This window comes from Mirounga angustirostris, unplaced genomic scaffold (assembly GCF_029215605.1).
Source record: "Mirounga angustirostris isolate CCGP_5_RB_7025 unplaced genomic scaffold, mMirAng1.0.hap1 SCAF_8, whole genome shotgun sequence".
Taxonomy (NCBI): Eukaryota; Metazoa; Chordata; class Mammalia; order Carnivora; family Phocidae; genus Mirounga; species Mirounga angustirostris.
Window position 1 is genome coordinate 566,817 of NW_026991716.1, and position 19,618 is coordinate 586,434.

General features: G+C 39.7%; 1 protein-coding gene and 1 pseudogene across 1 annotated transcript; one reads left to right on the forward strand and one right to left on the reverse strand.

Moving 5' to 3' along the window:
• Nucleotides 1-8,979: 8,979 nt before the first annotated feature.
• Nucleotides 8,980-10,063, reverse strand: LOC123836856 (hsc70-interacting protein-like; annotated as a pseudogene).
• A 4,362-nt stretch (nucleotides 10,064-14,425) lies between these two features.
• LOC123837148 (olfactory receptor 2B11-like) lies at nucleotides 14,426-18,944 on the forward strand. Its single transcript, XM_064598045.1, is given in 3 exon segments — nucleotides 14,426-14,539; nucleotides 18,017-18,453; nucleotides 18,455-18,944. Coding segments are annotated over 3 exon segments (1,041 nt in total).
• The last annotated feature ends 674 nt before the right edge of the window (nucleotides 18,945-19,618 follow it).

Genomic DNA, 19,618 nt, shown 5'->3' on the forward strand with positions numbered 1-19,618 from the left:
GACCTGGGGGAGAGGACGGCAAGGAAAGTGTTGTTCAGCTATAAATGCAAATCTCTATGTTGCTTTTAATGAGCTCTAGTAAGTCAGAGTTATATTTCTTAACAGCAATTCTAAAATTCAAAAAGTTTGGAAATTGCACTTGTCCTCACACCTTTACAAACCAAGTCCTGTTCTGTGTTCACAATGCCAGTTGATTCATTCAAAAATACACCTAGTCACCAAGCATAGAATTGAAAAAAAATTAACTTCATCTTAATTCTGTCTTCATTTCTTCCATTAAATCAGTCGTCAAATACTGCCAGACAAAGGTCCTCTCACATCTGTCCTTTTCTTCCTGTTTCTGTTATCACTGAGTTCTTCACACATTCATTCAGCAAGGGTTTTTTGAGTACAGAGTATTCTGCACTTACTACTTCAGGTCTGAGATTTAACAATGAAAAAAAGAAAAACAAACAGCATTTCTTCCCAAATGGAACTTATTTAGTGAAAGAAATCAGAAATTAAATGGTTGTTCAATGTATAAAGAATTGCTGTAATGCAGAGCATTAAAGCCAGAGTGCGTCCTGGGGACTGGGTGTTGGAAGGGGGTTTGGGGCTCAGAGCAGCAGGAGCCCAGATGTGAGGATCCTCACACCCACTCACACCATGTGAACACTGCATGCTGAATTCACTGCTCAAGGTGACAAACTTCTTTACCTTTAATACTTCTCATCTGACAGTCTTTCCCCATCGTAGGGTTCTTTGCTATATGGAAATTACCACTGCCTTCAAGTTAAAATTCAAATGTATTCATGTAATTCATGCAAATCCATGAATAGGCTCACTTCCTATTGATAGAAACTTTGATCTTACCCCTTAACCAAAGGACCTCATGTCACAGTATATCCAACTACACACACACACTAACAGCCTTTAGTGTGTGCCTTGCTTGCATGGATTTCCTTCTCTTTCTGCTCATTGTCTTGCAGGGCCTTTACATCTGCCTCCTTGACTGTCCACCCAGTAAACTGCCCAGTGTGCTCAGATTGCAGGATGCTGTCTTCTCCTCTCTGGAAACTTCTTCCCCACTTCTGCTCTGCCTCGCCCCCATACTAGGCAGGGGCACACCCCTCCATGTATTCCCACCACTCAGTAACCTCCATGAGAGCACTCACACCACTCCAAGGACAATCAATTGCTCATTTCTTCCTAAGCATAGCCCAGACACAGACACAGAGAGCAGAATTGTATTTCTCTACCTTTACTTACCATTATACCCAATTTATTTACCAGTGAATAGGTTCTCCTGTAATGAGGAAATGCCGGAAAGCTAAGCATTACTCCGGCTGCCTGAACATCTGCCCATGGGTGCTGAGTCTATTTTCTGAAGTTAATTATGATAAAGCTCATCTCCCTCAAATGTCCCAAATGTGAGTTATTTGTCTCTCAACCTAATACCTATGAGTTCCTGACAAAACATTCTTCGTTCTTTTGGGGGGGTGTACTGCTGTTTGGCTTGTTCTTTTGAAATGTCATCAAACAAGATTCTAAACAATTGCCATGAAAAGGGCAGAAGAACGAGGAGGTTGCACGTCCATTGCTCTGGACGCTATCTGTTCATTAGCATAACTTGAGACCATGTTTACACTACATTTGTTTAGGACGCACCACTGTTTATTCCACAGTTATATTTGATGCCAGTATATATGACACAAAAGTATGCTTTTTGAGGTTCCAAGTTACTATGAATAGACAAATATATTAGGTGCATTCACAAAAACATATGTATAAAAATGTATATTTTTGCATATACACATCCATCTGTACATCCACACACAAAGCACACACATTCAAATCCACACTGAGTAGCATAGGAATTAAGTGTATTTTGGAGATATTCTATCTGGGTTCAAATCTTAATACAGCCATCTAATGATGGGTCAAAGTTAACATTTACTTAAACTATTCGTTTCCTCAATTTTCCCACTTATTAAAGGAGGTGATAGTGGTATGTCCTTAATGGGGTTGCTATGAGGATTAAGTGAGTTAATTCCCATAAAAGCACTTAGAAAAGTGGTTCAATACTCAGTAAGTATTGGTCATAGTCATGCCTGCGTCCATGTGTATGTCACCACAGATTTACCTTCATATACTCCCTCTTGTGGAGTTTTTTATCACTATCCCTAATCATCCCTCCCGATCTTCATCCCTTCTTCATGTTTTATGCACCTGCTATGATGGAGAGAACAGGAGAAAATACATACATACATTCATACATACACACATAGACACATAAAACTGTTACCTGAACATTATGTCCTGGGAAAAAATGGTTGTGTTATGGATCATTTTAATTTACTGCTTTGGATATCCACGAGCTATGCAAAAGTGCCCAAAGTTAAGAATGGGCACAAATGGGCCAATTCAAAACTGGGAAATATGAAATAACAACTCTGTGTAATGACAGGGAGTCCCAATGCATGTGACTATTGGAAAAGTTGCTCACATGTCAAGTATTCTATTATAATGCATTTATACATATATTAAAGCATTTGTCAACATTTTCCTTGCATTGTATTTAATTTTAATATGTTTAGTTCCCATGAAGTAAGACAATTCAGGGAAGGCTGAAGAAAAGAAAACAGATCATGGTTACTTATCTTTTTTTTTTTTTTACCCAAAATATTTTCTGAAACATCCTGACTCTACAGTAGTCAGATTTTCTTCTCCCTCGCTGTCACTTGGCTTGATACTGAAACAGGTAAAATTTGATTTTTAAAATTATACTTCTGGGTGCCTGGGTGGCTCAGTTGGTTAAGCGACTGCCTTCGGCTCAGGTCATGATCCCGGAGTCCTGGGATCGAGTCCCGCATCGGGCTCCCGGCTCAGCGGGGAGCCTGCTTCTCCCTCTGACCCTATCCCCTCTCATGCTGTTTCTCTCTCTCTCTCTCAAATAAATAAATAAATAAAAAATAAAATTATACTTCTTATTGTTTTCAGGAGTTGCTCTCCACTGACCTTAGTCTGGGGACCCTGAGGTTCATGTAGTAGAGACCAGCTTTGTGTACATACCAAGAATATTTTATTTTAATCACTGCTATGGAAAGAGTGAGATACTCAAAGCAGGTGCCAGGCATCTGCAGAAAGATCATCAAGCCAATAGAACCACTGGGTTTGAACATTGCTTCTGTCTCTCACCTGACACATTTTCTTGACTTAAAGTTTCTGATTCATCACTTCCATGTAAAGGAAGGATGATGAAGCACTTCGTATCTTTCTTGCTGTGTTGTTTTGAGTTAAAAATGCAGAGAGGCAAACCATGAGGAAAAGGTAAGAAATGGCCTTAAAATGAAATTTATCAGCATCAAAACCTCTTGTCTTTCCAAACATCATGTTAATGAATTTATAGGACACTGCATGAATAGTCTCTATTATTGTCAGTCTGTATTGTTATATTATATACAAAATAAATATATTCTGTATCTTATTATATATAAATATATTATATAAAAAAATTATATATAAATACATTATTATCAGTCTATAAAAGTAACATATTAAGAGTCCATGATCAAGCAAATGGCACTGTCATATAATCTGAAGATATAGAAGTTTCATGCCCAAGGAGAAATTCTATTTGTAGATTCCTATTCAATGTAATAAAGATTAACTGGCCCTTGAACACTGGCGGGATTCTGAAGGTTTACATATTGAGGTGGACTTTCAGTGTCAGTTGGATATATGAGAGAGACAGGAGGGAAATAAGGCAATTTTAATGGCTCAGCTTCATGTGCTGCCTTGCCCAGCCCTAAGAGCCAAGACAAGCACTCCGTATGTCATTATGGTTTGGAAATAACCCAGCACAAGTGATTCATTTTGGGTCATCTCCACATAATTAGAAATGTTGCTTGACTGACTCAGCCTCTTATGAATCTCTGTTTTCATAACAAAATGTTTCTTTTTTTTCCTATCAACCAAAGGAAAACATGTTATACATCATTAGACATTGTATCTGAAACACTATAAGAAACAGTAAATATTAATCCTCACTATTATGAAATTTTCACTTCTGAAATGTCTTAATAGGAAATACCATTTATGTAAATGGCTCATTACAGATTATAGAGATGGTTACCCCTTGCTTTCCACAATTTCCACACAGTCGTTGCACCGAGGACCTGACAACAAGGTGACACCTTAACATGATGCAGCAGCAACTATTTTATCATTTGATTGGACTAAGGTGTACAGGAGAATCCAGGTATTTCTTTCCCCAGCAGTAACAGATATTTCCTGTGCAATAATTAATTTAGAACAACTCACAGGAATCTTGTGACAAGAATACTGATAAACTGAGTAAGTTATACTCTTCAGAAAAGGAGAAAGCAGCTGACTAAAGTCGTGGTCAGCACTGAAAAATGCTTCAGGCTTGGCTATCCACATTCACACTGTAATCCACTGTCTTCTACAGCTCTCTTTTCTTAAGACATCCATTGTGCCATGTACCTGTAATCATAACATTTGAGGGAAAAACTAGATGCTTGTTCCTTCTGGTAAGCCATTCCCTGACTTTCTCTGCTCCTTCCCCTTACCTTACAACCTCTCACACTCCAGATGATGTTAAGTCTCCTAGTCCACTAAGACTGTGCGCCCAGAAGCTTTTGTGGTAGTCAGTGCCACGTCTGGTCTCAGGAAGCCTGTGTGTCTCATGGGAGAGCATCATGCCCCTCCAGCCATGCCCGAAATGCTCCCCTCTCCCCACACACAGAAGCATGCAAGGCAGTGTCAATCACAGGGTGATATAGTTAAGGCTTCCTCCTTACTGAAAAACACTGGAGTATGAACATGTTATATTTCAGTTCTTCTTGTTCTGGATCCGTATCCTTCCTCCTTCCCCCAGGAGGCACATTTCCTTCTCACTGGAAAGTGTGGGAAGATATTTGATTCTGTCTCTCAGGAATTGTCATGGGCAGGTTCTGTCTGATGGTAAATGGTAACATTTAGGGCAACAGGAATAAACATAAAGGACAGAAATCTCAATAGTTAAATATTATGAATAGCCTATACTTTAGAATTCAGCATAAAGAACTTATTGTCCTGATAGCTATTGGAGGAGGAAGGCAAGGTGGTGGAGGAGAAGGGGACCCCTTTTCAACTGGTCCCCTGAATATCTATCAAACCATTTTGAACACCCACAAAATCAGCCTGAGATGTAAGAATATATATCTGGATCTTTACAAGCAGAAAAGTGACTGCCTTTGGCAAGGTAAACTGTGCAGAGTCGTGAAACTGTGGGGAGATATCAGAAGATAAACAGAAGGGGGAGGGAGCCTCCATAAACTGGCTCCTGGAAAGTGATATAACCCCGGAGCGCAAAATCGGAAATCTTAGTTGTCTGCTCCAGTAAGAGACATCCCTCTCTGAAAGCGGCTCTGGAAATGAAAGGGCAGAATTCTAGGTGGTCTCGGGTTACGAGGGACCACAGAGCAGAAGGAGATTCCTGAAACAGTAGAGGGCCCGAGCATTGGAGCCAGGAAGCAGCTTATGGTCAGCGAGCCCAAGAAGAGACCCTCAGCTCGGACTGCCAGAGACTGTGAACCCGGCGGGCTGATACCCGCGGTGTCCTTGAACAGCCTGAAAAATTCTGAAATCTGAATTTGGGGCTGGGCAAAAAATCACAAGCAGTGGCGGCCGGGAAAGGGCTTTAGGGCGGAACCCAGACCTGATTCCCGAGCTTTGGGTGTGTGCGCAGGGGTTGAGAAGCGCAAAGGGCAGTCACTCCCGGGCCCCTGAAAACCCTTCTGAGGGAGCTGCAGTGGGCACGCACCGTGGGAGGCTGCGGTTTTCAGCAGATCAAGCAGAAGTGGGGACTGCTTGTCCTGGAGAGTTTATTAAAGACGGCAGGCCGAATTTTCTGCTCTGGGCCAGAGGTTTGGCTGTGGCCATGTTTGCTCTGATCCCCTAAGAGGCGCAGGGAGGCCCCGGGGAACAGAAGTCAAAAAGAGGTCCGGTTTCCACGGAGCCCATCCCCCTGACAAGGTGTGGGACAACTCCGCACAGGCAGGGTTACCTGAGAAACACCCCAGCAGGCCCCTCCCCCAGAAGACAGGCTGGAAGAGCAGGTGGATGACAATCCTTTGGATCCCACAAGACTGAAAATCCCAACGCCAGGGGAGAATTGTACATTGAGCTCCAGGTGTGGCCTCACGGCCTGTTTATTTTTCAGATATAATTCTCCTTTTCTTTTTTCTTTCTTTTTTCCCCTTCTCTCATGATGTTTTCCCCTGCTGTATTTTCCTTCATACCTTCTCCTCATGCCAGCTAGATGTTTATTATACCGAATTATTTTTCATAGTCTCTTTTTGAACTTGTATTTTTACACACCTATATTTTTTATAGATAGATGCTTTATTTTAGCCTGTGTTTCACTCTACTCAGTTTTCCTTTTTATATATAAATTTTTACTTTCCTAGTAATTCTGGGACATAGTGGCCTCTAACACACAGACCAAAATACACCCAGGAAAAATTGAAACATCCTGCTTTGTCCACACTGAGAGATTATAGCCCCCCTTCCCATCCCCTCTTTCTTGAAATTATTTATTTTTTAATTTTTAAATTTTTTCTATTTTTTATTTTTATTCTTGTGTTTCATTTTGGCTTCTTTTTTTCCAGTTTGAAACCATACTTTATTTTTAATGTAGCTAGAAATCCAATAACTATATATTTTTAAGCAGAAAAAAACTCCTTTACTTTTCCTTCTTATATCATTGTTAGCACATGAAAAAAAACTCTGGTTTAGAAATGATACTGGGGGCGCCTGGGTGGCTCAGTCGTTAAGCATCTGCCTTCGGCTCATGTCATGATCCCAGGTTCCTGGGATCGAGCCCCTCATCCGGCTCCCTGCTCCGCGGGAAGCCTGCTTCTCCCTCTCCCACTCCCCCTGCCTGTGTTCCCTCTCTCGCTGTGTCTCTCTCTGTCAAATAAATAAATAAAATCTTCAAAAAAAAATGATACTGAGTTTCTATGATAATGAATGTACTTTGTATTTGTGGAACTTAAAAGCACAGGACACATTTTCAGAAGACCAATTTTACTTTTACCCATTTATGGTAATATTTGCAATGTTAGAATGTACTTTATATATAATTAAATCAAATAAGGAACCCAAAAGGAACTGGTCTTCTTGAGTTATTCACAGCACACATTAGAAAATCTGAGAGAGAACACACATTAACAACAACAAAAAAACCACTGGGAAGCTCAATCGCAAGTTTATATGCCAAGTATTTTTAAAGGGTTTAAAAAGCATGCTCAGTTAGCATACAGCCTTTTCTCACTCATATAACAGATGCATTTCTATCTGCTTGTGTACAGCAAAGGGTTAAAACCTGAATCAACTTACTTATGACTTCAGAAATGTGCTATTTTAAAAATGTATCCCCTGGAATTTTTTTCACTGCTCTTACCACTGATTCTTCAAAATAAGCAAAGTACAGAGGTTCTCATCCCTTGAAACTATTTTTAAACACCAGCACTTTAAATTGAAAGATAGGTAGAACCCTAGCAATTCCTGGTACAGTGCCTAGACTTAGTCCTAATTAATATTAAGAGTTGAATGTACAACAGAAAATTTATCATTTCTTTATCCTTGGAGGAGAGGGAGGGAGAAAAAGGAGAGGTAGGGGAGATGGTGCAGTATTTAGGAGCTAAACAGGAGCACAATGACTCATCAATCCCGAAATGAAGAACCATGGATCTCATCAATTTTATAATTCATGTTGGATCAAGAAGTTTGGTTCCCCTCTATGTATATCAATGAATTCAAACCTCATCCTCTCCAAACTATGAAGATGAATAATGTAAGATAAACTCCAGCTGCAACAGTATTTCCTAAAGTAGAAGACTGAACACCAAAGGGAATCCTTCCTTCCAATATCTTTTGACATGGTAAGATATCACCAAAGTGGAAACCTATAATTTAAATATGAAATCGCTTGGCCAAGTAAGAAACTACAGCTGTTATGGGTATTACTTCACATAATCACTATATTACATATTAAACCTAGCATGACATATACTTGGATAATTATGCTGTGAATGATACAGTAGTGATGAAGCCAGTGAAAAAGGATTATCTTTAGCCCAAAAAGAGTATGGGGCGGTGGTGCGGGGGGAGGTGAAAACAAGTAGAAGCACACCAAGAGATGGATATTTTCTGACCAGGAAGGTCACTCTAAACACAGAAATATAAAAAGAAAAGTATTCTCTTATTTCCCCTATGTGGGAATAATGCAAACATTTATTTTCTATATCAGACAAGAACACAGCTAAGTAATCCAATTCTACTGCAGCATTATAAAAATCATCCCTTCACCACAGTGTAAGATTTAAATGCATCTGCACAAGGGTGCACACTGTAAAAAAGGAGTAAGATTGCTGCTGCCCTGCCAAGCACTTCCGGTCCCTACCCAGGTCCTCCTGCAGTACTGCAGGTCCCAATGGTTTTACCCAAATAAATCGTGTTTAAAAAATAAAGCATTTAAAAACACAAGTCAAAATGCCTCAGAAACCATATCTCCAACTCAAACTTCATCTATTTAAATATAAACCTTTATTTCACTCAAACTGAGCAATAAATCTCCCACACTGAAGTATCTTCCTTGCCCAATTAATCCAAAGGAAAAAAAACTGAACTGATTAGTAAAGAAAAATGTAGGGACTAACACACCCTTTTAATATGTTTTTAAATATTTTTAAGGTTTAAAAAGTGTTTAAAGTTTGTAATTCCTAGTAGGAAAACATTATCTGAATGAATACCCTATGGCAAAACACTGTAGAATGTTTCAGTTGCATGTGGGGCAGAGGGGTAGGGATTCTTTTCACAGCACCCCAGCTTTCTTCATGAGAAGGTCAGAGGTATGCTGGTTTGCATTATTGTGACATCCATTAGGTGATCCTTGCTTTTCCTTCCGCAAGGGCTTTATTTGTCAGAAGGGCATTATGCTTGACCTCCAAATTTGGCTGACAGTTTACTGATGAGATTCATAACCTTTGGATTGCTCTGATATTTTGACATATTCGCTGGGTTCTGGGCCGCATCTTGGAAGGCCACCATAACTTCTGGATCCTGCATGGCTGCGAGAACCTCTGGATCACTAAGAATTTCATTGAGCCCAGGCATTCCTGCATTCCAGGCATTCCTCCAGGAAAATTACCAGGCGTTCCCCTAGGAAAGCCACCTGGGAAAGAGCCATACTGAGCTCCTGATTGTCTGTCTTCTTCCTCCCTCTGGGCTCTCTCATGTTCTTCCTGAGCCTTCTTAACCCTTTCTATTCTTTCTTTGATCTCTCGCTCTTCACGTTTTCGCTCATATTTCTCCAATGTTCAGCAATTTTCTGGGCCCTCGGTTGAACTTCTTTCAGCATTGCACTAGCATCTTCATCGTAATCCAGTTTACAAGCAAGGGCAAGATCATGTGCTGCTGCTTCCCAATGGCCCAGAAGTCTGTGTGCTTTGCCTCGCCACTTATAAGGCTGAGCTTAATCAGGATTTGTTTCAATAGCTCTGTCACAGTCTCGAATGGCAGCTTTTGGCTTCTGTAATTTGATGAAGACACTGGCTCTCTTGGCATACGGAATGGCCAAGTGAGGATTCAGTTTGATGGCATCTGTGAACAAGTCAATGGCTTTCTGTAGTTCACCATCATTTAGGGCATCAATGGCAGCCACTTTTTTATCATTTGCCTGATCCATCATTTCCTCGATTATCTCTACATTTTCGTCTCCCATTTCTTGAGGGGCATCAGTATCTCGTTCAATCACACCTTCATTGTCAATTTCTAGATCACTTTCCTAACTTGATGGTTCATCTGTCTTTATGTTTTCCTCCGCCTTCTTACTATCTGTTTTTTCTTCCTTGATATTGTCTTCTGATTTAGTTTTATGAGTGGCAGGTGGTATTTTACACCCCCTGCTCTCCACCCACTCCCGCATGAAGTGCTTTTCCTCGGTGTGCAGAACATTCGGATCCTGCTTACACATTTTCGCGAAAGCCCAAAGCTCACTCACTTTGCAGGGGTCCATGGTCCAGAGGTGGTGGCAGGCGGCAGGCGCCACTGAGGTTGCGGCTGGATTCCAGGCACGGGTATTAGCTCAGCGTGATCATGTGGAAGGGGGCTTGGCTTTGTTTTTTTGGTGGTGGCACCTGATCACTCTGATTTTGCTAGGGTATATCTACCTTGAGTCATGGTTGATATTTTGGACCCCGTCCATTCACTCATCCATTCCTCAATAGAATGACAAGGAGGAGGAGCTCTCAACAAAGAAAAGAACCAGGGACAATGTTCTCTGCCACAGAACTAATGGATATGGATATAAGGAAGATGAAAAAGACAGACTTCAGAATAGCAATCATGAAGTCAATAGCTAGGCTTGACAAAAGCATTAGTGACAATATAGAATGTTTAAAAGCAGAAATGAGATCTAATCAGGCAGAACTTAAAAATGCTATGAATGAGATACAATCTAAACTGGACACTCTAACAGCCAGGCTAAATGAGGCAGAGGAACGAATTAGTGACCTGGAAGATAAGCTGATAGAAAGGAAGGAAGCTGAAGAGATAGGGATAGGCAGCTAATAACACACGAAAATAGACTTAAAGAGATGAACAGTGCCATGAAATGTTCCAAAGTCAGAATTATTGGGATACCTGACGGTGGGGGGGGGGGGGGGAGACTAGAAGGTATATTTGAACAAATCATAGCTGAACTTCCCTAATCTGGAAAAGGAAACAAGCATTCATGTCCAAGAGGCAACAGGACCCTTCCCAAAATCAATAAAAATAGATCAATACCCTGACATGTAATAATGATGCTTACAAATCTTAGAGCAAAGGAAGCTATCCAGAGAGCAGCTGGGGAAAAAGATTTCTTACATACAAAGGGAGGAACATCAGAATAACATCAGACCTGTCCACATAGACCTGGCAAGCCAGAAAAGGTTGGCAAGACATAGGGTACTAAATGAAAAGAACATGCAGGCAGGAATACTTTATCCAGAAAGGCTGTCATTCAGAATGGATGGAGAGATAAAGAGCTTTCAGGATAGGCAGAAGCTGAAAGAATATGTGACTACTAAGCCAACCCTGCAAGAAATATTAAGGGGGATTCTGTAAGCGAAGAGAAACCCCAAGAGTCGCATAGACCAAAAAGAAACAGAAAATATACAGAAACAGGGACTTTACAGGTAATACAATGGGACTAAATTCAGATCTTTCAATAGTTACACTGAATGTAAATGGGCTGAATGCTCCCATGAAAAGACACAGGATTTCAGATTGGATAAAAAAGCAGGGCCCATCCATTTGCTGTCTACAAGAGACCCATTTTGAGCCTAAAGTCACCTCCAGATTGAAAGTGAGGGAATGAAGAACAATTTGCCATGCCAATGGACCTCAAAAGAAAGCTGGGTTAGTAATTCTCATATCACAAAAATTGCATTTTATTTATTTATTTTTAAAGGTTTTATTTATTTGACAGAGAGAGAGACAGCGAGAGCAGGAACACAAGCAGGGGGAGTGGGAGAAGGAGAAGCAGGCTTCCCGCTGAGCAGGGAGCCCAATGCAGGGCTCAATCTCAGGACCCTGGGATCATGACCTGAGCTGAAGGCAGATGCCTAATGACTGAGCCACCCAGGCGCCCCCCAAAATTGCATTTTAAACCAAAGACAGTAGTAAGAGATGTAGAGGGACACTATATCATACTTAAAGGTTCTATTCAATAAGAAGAACTAACAATTATAAATATCTTTGCCCCCAATATGGGAGCAGCAAATTATATAAACCAATTAATAATGAAAATGAAGAAACATATTGACAATAATACATTAATAGTGGAAGACCTCAACACTCCACTCACAGCTATGGACAGATCATCTAAACAGAAGATCAACAAAGAAACAAGAGCTCTGAGGTAAACATTGGACCAGATGGACCTCATAGATATATACAGAACAGTCCATCCTAAAATAACAGAACACTCATTCTTCTCAAGCGCACATGGAACTTTCTCCAGAATAGACCACATACTGGGTCGCAAATCAGGTCTCAACCAATACCAAAAGATTGAGATTATCCCCTGCATATTTCATACCACAATGCTGTGAAACTGGAACTCAACCACAAGAAGAAATTTAGAAGGAACTCAGACAGGTGGAAGTTAAAGAGCATCCTGCTAAAGAATGGGTCAACCAGGATATTAAAGAAGAACTTAAACAATTCATTGAAACTAGTGAGAACGATAACACATCAGTCCAAAACCTAGGATACAGAAAAGGCAGTCCTAAGGGGGAAATAAATAGCCATGCAAGCCTCTCTCAAAAAATAAGAAAAATCCCAAATGCACAAACTAAGCTTACCCCTAAAGGAGATGGAGAAGGTCCAGCAAATAAGGCAGGAGAAGAAAAATAATAAAGATTAGAGCAGAAATCAATGAAATAGAAACCAGAAAAACAGTAGAAAAGATCAAGGAAACTAGAAACTGGTTCTTTGAAAGAATTAATAAAAAAGGTAAGCCACTGGCTAGACTTATCCAAAAGAAAAGGGAAAGGACCCAAATTAATAAAATTATGAATGAAAGGGGGAAAGATCACGACTAACACCAAGGAAATAGAAACAATTATTAAACATTATTACCAGCAATTATATGCCACCAAATTAAGCAACCTGGAAGAAATGGATGCCTTCCTGGAAACTTATAAACTACCAAGAATGAAAGCAGGAAGAAATAGACAATCCAAATAGACGAATACCAGTAATGAAATTGAAGCAGTAATCAAAAACCTCCCAAAAAACAAAAGTCCAGGGCCAGATGGCTTCCCAAGGGAATTCTACCAAACATTTAAAGAGGAGATAATTCTTATTCTCCTGAAGCTGTTTCAAAAAATAGAAATACAAGGAAAACTTCCAAACTTGTTCTATGAGGCCAGCAATACCCTGATCCCAAACCAGACATAGACCCCATCAAAAAGGAGAATTTTCAGACCAATATCCCTGATGAACATGGATGTCAAAATCTCAATAAATTTCTACCCAATGGGATCCAAACAGTACATTAAAAGGATTATTCACCATGACCAGTTGGATTTATTCCTGGGATGCAAGGGTAGTTCAACATTTGCAAATCAATCAACATGATAGAGCACATTAATAAAAGACAAAAACCATATGATCCTCTCAATTGATGCAGAGAAAGAACTTGACAAAATACAGCATCCTTTCCTGATTAAAACTCCTCAAAGTATAGGGATAGAGGGAACATTCCTCAATTTCATAAAAACCATCTATGAAAATTCCATGGAGAATATCATTCTCAATGGGGAAATGTTGAGAGCCTTCCCCTTAAGAACAGGAGCATGACAAGGATGCCCACTCACACCATTATCATTCCACATAGTACTAGAAGTCCTAGCCTCAGCAATCAGACAACAAAAAGAAATAAAAGGCATTCAAATTGGCAAAGAAGAAGTCAAACTCTCTTCACAAACACATGATACTTTATGTGAAAACCCAAAAGACGCCATCCCGGGTATTGAGGAGGGCACATTCTGCATGGAGCACTGGGTGTTACGCACAAACAATGAATTATGGAACACTACATCTAAAACTAATGGTGTAATGTATGGGGATTAACATAACAATAAAAAAAGACTCGATCCCCAAGTTATTAGAACTCATGCAACAATTCAGCAACGTGGCAGGATACAAAAATCAATGCACAGAAATCAGTTGTATTTCTATACAGAAACAATATAACTGAAGAAAGAGAAATTACAGAATTTCAATTTACAATATCACCAGAAACCATAAGATCCCTAGGAATAAACCTAATCAAAGAGGAAAAACATCTATACTCTAGAAACTACAGACAGTTATGAAAGTAACTGAGGAAGACACAAAAGATGGAAAAACATTCCCTGCTCATGGATTGGAAGAATAAACATTGTTAAAATGTCTATGCTGCCCAGAGCAATTTATACTTTCAATGCAATTCCTATTAAAATACCATTGACATTTTTTTTTTCACAGAGCTGGAACAAACAATCCTCAAATTTGTATGGAAGCAGAAAAGACCCCAAATCACCAGGGGAATGTTGAAAAAGAAAACCAAAACTGGGGCAGCACAATGCCTGACTTCAAGCTATATTACAAAGCTGTAGTCATAAGACAGTATGTGGTACAAAAACAGACACATAGATCAATGGAACAGAGTAGAGAACCCAGAAATTGACCCTCAAGTCTATGGTCAACTAATCTTTGACAAATCAGGAAAAAAACATCCATTAGAAAAAAGTCTCTTCCATAAATGGTGCCAGGGAAACTGGACAACCACATGCAGAAGAATGAAACTAGACCATTCTCTTACACCATACACAAAGATAAATTCAAAATGGATGAAAAACCTCAATGTGAGAGAGGAATCCTCAAAATTCTAGAGGAGAACATTGACTGTAACTTCTTCGAGATCGGCCACAGCAACTTCTTTCAAGACATGTCTCCAAAAGCAAGGGAAACAAAAGCAAAAATGAACTTCAAGATAAAAATCTTCTGTTGGTACAGCCACTTTGGAAAACAGCATGGAGGTTCTTCAAAAAATTAAAAATAGAGCTACCCCATGACCCAGGCATTGCATTACTGGGTATTTACCCCACAGACACAGATGTAGTAAAAAGAAGGGCCATATACACCCCAATGTTCATAGCCCCAATGTCTGCAATAGCCAAACTGTAGAAAGAGCTGAGATGCCCTTCAACAGATGAATGGATAAAGAAGATGTGGTCCATATATACAATGGAATATTACTCAGCCATCAGAAAGGATGAATACCCACCATTTGCATTGACATGGATGGGACTGGAGGAGATTATGCTAAGTGAAATACATCAAGTAGAGAAAGTCAATTATCATATGGTTTCACTTATTTGTGGAACATAAAGAGTAGCATGGAGGACATTAGGAGGAAGAAGGGGAAAATGAAGGGGGGGAAATAGGAGCGAGAGATGAACCATGAGAGACTATGAACTCTGAGAAATAGACTAAGGGTGTTGGAGGGGAGGGTGATGGGTATTAAGGAGGGCACATACTGCATGGAGCACTGGGTGTTATACAAACACAATGAATCATGGATCACTACATCAAAAATTAATGATGTACTGTATGGTGACTAACATAACATAATAAAATTAAATTAAATTAAAAAAATCTTCTGCACAGCAAAAGAAACAGTCAACAAAACAAAGAGACAATCCTTGGAAAGGGAGAAGATATTTGCAAATGACTTACAGATAAAGGGCTGATATCAAAGATCTATAAAGAACTTCTAAAACTCAACAGCCAAAAACCAAATAATCCAGTTAAGAAATGGGCAGAAGACATGAACAGATATTTCTCCAAAGAAGACATACAAATGGCTAACAGACACATGAAAAATGTTCAATGTCACTAGCCATTGGGGAAATTCAAATCAAAACCACAATGAGATACCACTTTACACCAGTTAGAATGGCAAAAATTTACAAGGCAAGAAACAACAAATGTTGGCAAGGATGTGGAGAAAGGGGAACTGTCTTACACTGTTGGTGGGAATGCAAGCTGGTATAGCCACTCTGGAAAACAGTATGGGGTTCCTCAAAAATTTGAAAATAGAGCTACCCTATGACCCAAAAATTGCATCTGTGCCCCAATGTTTATAGCAGCAATGTCCACAATAGCCAAACTATGGAAGGAACCAAGATGTCCTTCAACAGATGAATTGATAAAGAAGATGTGGTCCATAAATAAAATGGAATATTACTCAGCCATCAGAAAGGATGAATACCTACCATTTACCTCCACATGGATGGAACTGGAGGGTATTATGCTCAGCAAAATATGTCAATCAGAGAAAGACAATTATCATATGGTTTCACTCATATGTGGAATATAGGAAACAGCACAGAGGATCATAGAGGAAGGGAAGGAAAACTGAAGAAGAAATCATCAAAGATGGAGAAAAACCATGAGACACTTAACTATGGAAACAAGCTGAGAGTTACTCGAGGGGAGGTTGGTGGGGGGATGTGGTAATTGGGTGATTTCTCTGCATAGATTAAAGAATATTCCTGCCTTTATTATAGCAAGAATCTCAAGAAACAATAATCCAAGGAGAATATAAATAAAAGAAAATTCTATCTTGACACCAAAAACAATTATGTTAAATTTTCACTGGTATGTAAGGAAGTTTTCTATGAAATTGTTGAGGTAAATGTGTTTTTCTAAGATTCTTTTACTCCTGAGTCCATTCCCCACAGCAAGGAAAACTCCAAAATTTATCTTTCTATTTCATTGTGGCAAGAAGAAAATTAGAAGGTAGTATTCCCACGAGGGAATTTCTACAGTGTTTCTTGCCAAGTAATGCCCAGTGAGATTTATTATCTCTATGAGGAAAATGTCCCACAGCTTTATATACAGAGAGGAAACTTTCCTTAACACATATAACTTTGGAGAAAAATTTGTTTCCACATCTAAATATATTTGGGATCCTTCAAGTCAAACAAATGACTAATATTAAGGAACTAAGATATGATGAGGTGAAGCCACTGAATGCAGAGAGAATATTCAGTCTTTATCTCTAACACTTAACACTGTTGGAAAGAAAAGATCCATGTCAATTTTGCAAAAACAGGGAACATGACCATTGAATACCTGCAATGACTTAAGAGAGATGTTGTATGTGGGTGGGAGTGATCTATTTAGCTTCATTGATTTTATCTTTTTGCAACTCCATGCGTGTTGTCACCTCTCTATGCAAAGCTGTATACTAAAAGAAATTTGGAAATAAATTGATACATTTAATAATGCAACATCATTATAACTTAAAACATTAAAATGTGTCTCTTTCAATGAAAAATAATGTAGGGTCACTGTTTGCATTAGTGGGCATTTCTATGAATTAAAATATATGTGTACTGGCATAAAAAGCTTAACATCATGAACACTGGATTCAAGCCACATAATAGGAGTGATTTGGAGAATGAAAGAGAAGAAAATGTAATCCTTGTGAGGCTTCTGGCAGGGGTAAGCACACTGAATATTTGGATGCAACTGGAACAAGGATTAATGAGTTGATATGGACCCTTAATCACCACTGGGCACTACACTTCATAAAAATAACTACCCACATGTTAAGTATTTCACTTAATGAAGCATAGTCACACATATTGGATTAATTAATCCTCACAAAACACAGCTGGCTAGTAAGCAATGCAGAAAAGGTCTAAGTGTTAACTATCAGCAGTCGACTGGATCCAGGTTCTCTGATGTCATATCCTCTTTTCTACTACAACAGTGTTTGAAACTTCTTACCACTTCTGATAGCAAGATATACATTTTACATCATAACCCAAGTCACACACATACACATACACTCACAGGTGCAATGGAAACAAACGGCAAACCCATAAACAACCATACAGCTGTCAAGTTTGTGATAGATTACTACTCCTGATGTGACGAGCACTAGAACATACCATATCATTTTTAAGCACTGATGTCTTGAATGTCTCATATCACCAGGCTGTGCTATCAGTTACTGTTTGCATTGTTCCTCAAGTACTGAACATGTGGCAAGGAATCATTTCCTTTCAACTGCATGTTTCCTGTTATGACAAAAGGTTTATGCTGCAAAAGTCATTTTAGGATTTGAGGCATAGGCCCAAGGAACAGCACTATGTCTCATTTCTATGCATTCAGATCGATCCAGCTGGAGCTCAGAAATTCCTGAACTTACCTAAACCAAGTCATGAATTCAAGCAGAGTGGCCCAGGGTCAGCAGACAGTGGATGAAAGAAATGAAACCATGTAGTAGGTCAGCATGGCCGGTTCCTGGGAAACATTCCTCTGTTTTATAATATTCTCTGGTATAAGAGCAATGCTGACTTTTCTCTTCCCTAATAGTTTTTCTATAAACATTTTTTCACTTTGACTTGAATCCACCAACAAGAGGAATGACTGTCATCAATCTGGCAATGCAAGTACTCCAAAGGTCTTCATCCTCTTGGGTTTCTCTGACCATCCCTGGTTGGAAATGCCACTCTTCATAATGGTGTTTGTGGCTTACATCTACACACTAGGGGGAAACATCTCGATTATTGTGGTGTCCAGGGGAGACCCTTATCTTGACAGTCCTATGTACTTCTTCCTTTCCAACCTCTCCTTCCTGGACCTGTGTTTTACCACAACCACCATCCCTCAACTGCTGCTGAATCTCTGGGGACCAGATAAGTCCATCAGTTATGCAGGCTGTGTGGCCCAGTTCTATATGTTTCACTTCCTGGCGGCCACAGAATGCATCCTCTTGGCAGTCATGTCCTTGGATCGGTACGTGGCCATCTGCAAGCCCTTGAAGTACCAGGCTATCATGGATCGGTGACTCTGTCTCCCTAGTAGCTGTGGCATGGATAATTGGTTTGGCTAACTCCTTGCTTCAGTCATCCCTCACCGTCCAGCTGCCACTTTGTGGAAACAACAAGGTGGATGACTTCTTGTGTGAGAGTCCAGTGATGACCAAGGTGTCCTGTGTCGACACCACTTTCAATGTAACTATGCTCTCTCTTGTGGTGATGTTCTTTACCCTGGTTCCCTTGTCTCTTATCCTTCTCTCCTTTGGGTTCATTGTAGCTACAGTGGTCAGAATTCGGTCGTCAACAGGAAACAAGAAGGCCTTCAATACTTGTGGCTCTCATGTTATTGTTGTCTCTCTCTTCTATGGGCTGGTAATATGCATGTATGTGCAACCTGCTGATACTAATTCCCAGGACAAGGACAAACTCATGGCCCTGTTATACAGTCTGCTGACTCCTATGCTTAACCCTTTTATCTATACTTTGAGGAACAAGGACATGAAAGGGGCAATAAGGAGGCTTCCATGAATTGTATTGGAAGAGAATAACCAGCTTGTAATTCCACCCTAAAACAATAGAATACTCATTCTTCTCAAGCACACATGGAACTTTCTCCAGAATAGACCACATACTGGGTCACAAATCAGGTCTCAACTGATACCAAATGTTGAGATTATTCCCTGCATATTCTCAGACCATAATTCTCTAAAGCTGGAACTCAATCACAAGAAAAATTTTGGCAGAAATTCAAACACGTGGAAGCTAAAGACCACTCTGCTCAAGAATGTTTGGGTCAACCAGGAAATCAAAGAAGAACTTAAACAATTCATGGAATCCAATGAGAACGAAAACACATCGGTCCAAAACCTATGGGATACTGCAAAGGCGGTTCTAAGGGGGAAATACATAGCCATCCAAGCCTCACTCAAAAAATAGAAAAACCCCGAATTCACCAATTAACTCTACACTTAAAGACCTAGAGGAAAAGCAACAAACAATGCCTAAGCCACGCATTAGAAGAGAAATAATTAAGATTAGAGCAGAGATCAATGAATTAGAAACCAGAAACACAGTAGATCAGATCAACAAAACTAGAAGCTGATTCTTTGAAAGAATTAATAAGAAAGAAAAACCACTGGCCAGACATATCCAAAAGAAAAGAGAAAGGACTCAAATTAATAAAATTATGAGTGAAAGGGGAG